This window comes from Seriola lalandi, unplaced genomic scaffold (assembly GCF_002814215.2).
Source record: "Seriola lalandi dorsalis isolate HSWRI2012SDOR001 ecotype SW California unplaced genomic scaffold, Sedor1 jcf7180002000800, whole genome shotgun sequence".
Lineage (NCBI taxonomy): Eukaryota > Metazoa > Chordata > Actinopteri > Carangiformes > Carangidae > Seriola > Seriola lalandi.
In genome coordinates this window covers 1-3,936 of record NW_019471459.1, presented here as the reverse complement: position 1 = coordinate 3,936, position 3,936 = coordinate 1, and the positions used below count along the sequence as shown (strand labels likewise).

The 3,936-nt window shown below is 36.7% G+C and overlaps 1 protein-coding gene across 1 annotated transcript; it reads left to right on the top strand.

The window, feature by feature from the left end:
* Nucleotides 1-802: 802 nt before the first annotated feature.
* Nucleotides 803-3,513, top strand: LOC111662976 (nuclear envelope integral membrane protein 1-like). Its single transcript, XM_023417035.2, has 6 exons — nt 803-924; nt 2,189-2,310; nt 2,531-2,747; nt 2,837-2,909; nt 2,993-3,086; nt 3,186-3,513. Exons 1-6 carry the CDS (start codon nt 816-818, stop codon nt 3,327-3,329), a joined length of 759 nt encoding a protein of 252 aa, XP_023272803.1. The 5' UTR covers nt 803-815; the 3' UTR covers nt 3,330-3,513.
* The last annotated feature ends 423 nt before the right edge of the window (nt 3,514-3,936 follow it).

Genomic DNA, 3,936 nt, shown 5'->3' with positions numbered 1-3,936 from the left:
TTGGCTTCCAAGTGCATGCCAATTTATCTTCTAAACAGGAAACACAAGGCTAAAACTTGGCATTTATTTCAGAATGAAGTCCTGTTTCACCCGTGGATCTAAGAAAAGGTTGGTAGCTGCCATATAGTGGTGTAGAATTATAGAGACGTAATTTCTCTGTTACTTTACTGTTCATTTTAACATTGTCTTAAAATGGAACCTTAAAATCCTTTACTGGCCTTAATGGTTGCACCCATCATGGTGTTTTTATAGGAGGAAGCCACTGGTAAGCCTTTATTTACAAGAGCAGCTTATCTTTCAGCCACTTCCACATCTCTCTTTGTATTTACTTACGCCACCAATGTCAAACTACTACTAATACTGCTCTTGTCTGCACCAAAGGTAAAACAGCAAAAGAGAAAAAGTTTCCAAATGAGTTGAGCTACAAAAAAAACTTATTGCAATCACATAAAATTATTTTAAAACACATGACTGACACTTTATTGATTGATATGGGCACATTCCAGTGGTTTGAGAATTTTAAAGTAAATTATGTATTTGTAGTGCTTTGTTAAAAGGTTTTATAATTGATCAAAGAAATTATAAAATGTAACGTTTATCTCTCAAAATGTTGTTCTCTACCCTCTCAGGTCTATAGACTGGTCGTAAGGAAATGTTTTAATCCAACCAAACCATGTACAGACGTTGAACGTACACTCGTAGTGACGACATCTAGTCTGGTGTTGTGATTGGCTGAACGGCCTGTCACTCAACCAAAAGCCCAGAGGAGGAAGTGGCGGGACAAGACGTAAGAGGAGGGACATGGTGCTCTCATCATGGCGGGATGCATGAAAATGATAAACGGTTTCAAGTCTTCAAGGGCTAAATTAAAGGTTTTCATGGTGCTGCTTGTCTGTTTACCTAAAACCTCACTCCAGGATACAGGTAAGAAGCAATGTTACGCTGTAATAACAGAGACTTTAATTTAAATGATACGTATTTTAAATAAGTAACATTGCTCTAGCTAACCCCGGCTAGCTTGTTTTTGGTCTTTGCTGCAGTTAAACAGTAGTTACTTTATGTTAAGATAATTCATATATCCTCATAGCTCGGTTACTTCTGGCTGTCCTCTGATTGATACTCTGTATAAAGGACAGACTTAATGTCATTTGGCCATGTCTTTTATTTTGCTGTTGTAGATTTGCTGAGCACAAATCTGCTTGAGTTTACGACTCGTCCTCATTTTATTTTTAACGTACTAATAATACAACACCTCCCCAGTCCTCACTGATCAGGAACGTGTTTATATACACAAACTAAAACTATTGCAGTCTAATACAACTTTCCTGCAATAAATCATATCCTCACGAAAGTCTCAATGTTCAGTCTTGGTTTTGATTTTGGTTTTGGTTGAAACTGTTTTAGAGAGGTGTTGATTCTACTTTATATCCATAATTTAGGGGTTGAAGTTTGTGGTGCTGTTGAACTGTATTGCATTAGTTTGATTGGTGTTCCTATTATATTGTCTACCCCATTCAAATCAATGAGGGTAGGGTAAACAGCAGACACACCTCCCTGTATTATGCAATACAGTTCACAACAGCACCACAAATGTGATCACATGATCAAACAGTTGAATCAACACCTCTCTAACACAGTTTTAACACAACCTGAACATTATAACCTCCACGAAGGAGGATTTTATTGCAGTGGTGTATTTAACTGCATTAGTGTTAGATAGGTTAGCTAGCTCCTATTAAAATGACAAGTGAGTGTATGTGCAGCTACAGCAGCTCACAGGATATTAAACTGAGTGTGAAGGGAACAACCAGGGGATAAAGACAGTTCTGACAGTCTTTATTCAGACTCTCAGGTGAGATTTCAGTCCTGTATGAAGTGAGTTATTGGGTCGATGTTATCTTGAGGAAATAGAAATGTTTCACCAAAAAAGTTTTAAAGTTTGTTGTAAGTAAACATAAATAAAGCAAACTGCACTGTATATAGCGAGTTAGGGAGATATACAGTTGCATGCCAAAGTCTGACCCCCTGGTTCCTGTAGCAAGTTAAATACAGTAGGCAATATTCATTATTCTTAGTAGTCTAACTTACAGTTTGGTTTGGTCACAAACCATTCTTCATTGAGATAGGCCAGCTTAGGAAGTAACATGTGATGCAGTCTCAGTGTTACATGTCTGCTTATCAAACCCAGGTAACAAACATCCAATAATTGATCTGCTGGACGGAGAGCAGTCTGTTTTGTCAGGATCCAACCGGTTCTGTTACAAAAACTCCATAGTGCCAAGCTGGAGGCAAACATGGACAAGAATTCAGGTAAGTTACATGAACCTAGAGTGTAAGTTTTTTTTTCTTTAACTGATTTACTCACAAAATGAGAGATAAAAATATGAGGTAATGTTCAAGAAAAAGTGATGTTATCACAGCTCCTCCTCTGTCAGTCTGGGTATTTTGGGGTAAATTCTAACTAATGGGCAAATGTGGTTTAAAGCTTTACAGTTCCTTAAGGTCTGTTATAACTGAAAATTTCTGACAGATCAAAATATGGAGTTCAAGCATGTTCAAGGTGGAAACTGTGGAAGGTGAAGAGGAGCTGCAGGAGCTGGACCGCTTCAGTTTCTGGGGCTGGTTTCAGAGCTTGCTACGTGAACGGCACAATGAAACCACAATTAACATCAGCCTGTTCAGCAAGAAGACATGCTTCAAGATTGATCCCATTGAAAGAACTCAGTACACTGTCAAACCTGTCCGCAGTAAGTGGAAGACAAAATCATTTTCTGACCATTGACAGATATTACATGTTTAATATGCTTTTTTTTCCCTTTTTTTTTTTTCCTTGCAGAGTTTGATATTTATCTGTTTTTGGTTTTCCTCTCTGGGGCGTTGTTGTTCGTCTTTGCAGACTCACTCAGCAGGTAATTTTTATTTAATGTCTGCTTGTTAGAGTTTTTCATAATTCTTACATGTTATCAACAATTGTTTTCTCTCTTACACAAAGGAGTCAAATTTTTTTCTACTCTGCTGGTATGAGCACAGGCATGATCGCCTCTCTCATCATCCTCTTCTTCATTTTGGCACGCTTTTTGCCAAAGGTAAGGTACTTCATATTCCTCAAATATCTATGACTTTATAGGTTAAATCACTTTGGTCCCTTAATTATCTTAATTACATTGTGTTTGTTGCTTCCACAGAAAAGCCCTTTCTATTTGTTGATAGTTGGCGGCTGGTCCTTCTCTGTGTACGCCATCCAGCTTGTCTGCAGGAACCTCAACATTATTTTGCGAGAACACTGGCACATGGCATTAGGTACCAACTCATATAAACACTTTATATAGGTAGTGACTTCGTGGAGTTGGAAACATCAGACCAAAGCAAGGCTCTTAATATAAAAATAAAAAAAATTAGTAAGCTATTTTGAGACCATTGAGTATGTAACTTAGTGTTGTATATTTCCCACCTTGAGACTTAAAAAATAAACTGTGTTATGTTTAAATATACTGGTGTAACTAATGATAATTTTCATTATTGATTAATCTGCCAGTAATTTTCGCAATTCATCAATTAATTATTTTGTCAATGAAATATTAGAAAATAATGAAAAATACTTATTACAATTACAATTTAAAATTCCTTATCTTTTCCGAACATCAGTCCAAACATAAAGATATTAAGTTTAGGTCTGCAACTAACAATTATTTTCATTACTGATTAATCTCAAGTATGCATGCTTAAATCTACACACAGTGCTCCCTCACTTTGAGCCTGGTAATTTGTATCCCCAGAAGACATACAGTACATGTAATTGGTTGCAGGCCAGAAAAACGTGTAAAACATATCAGACAGAAAATTGTCACTTTTACAGATGCTGTAAATAACTGTGCAAATTCAGCATGCAGGCTTTGAATTGCAAAGCTCTCCACTATGTTAGTTTTTCAACACTGT

What these genes read in the sequence shown, in the direction of transcription:
- LOC111662976 (XM_023417035.2), top strand. Translation starts at nt 816, where the DNA reads ATGGCGGGATGCATGAAAATGATAAACGGTTTCAAGTCTTCAAGGGCT. An exon ending in AAACATGGACAAGAATTCAG is followed by an intron (nt 2,311 to 2,530) that starts GTAAGTTACATG and finishes AATTTCTGACAG; the next exon opens with ATCAAAATATGGAGTTCAAG. An exon ending in TGGCACGCTTTTTGCCAAAG is followed by an intron (nt 3,087 to 3,185) that starts GTAAGGTACTTC and finishes TTGCTTCCACAG; the next exon opens with AAAAGCCCTTTCTATTTGTT.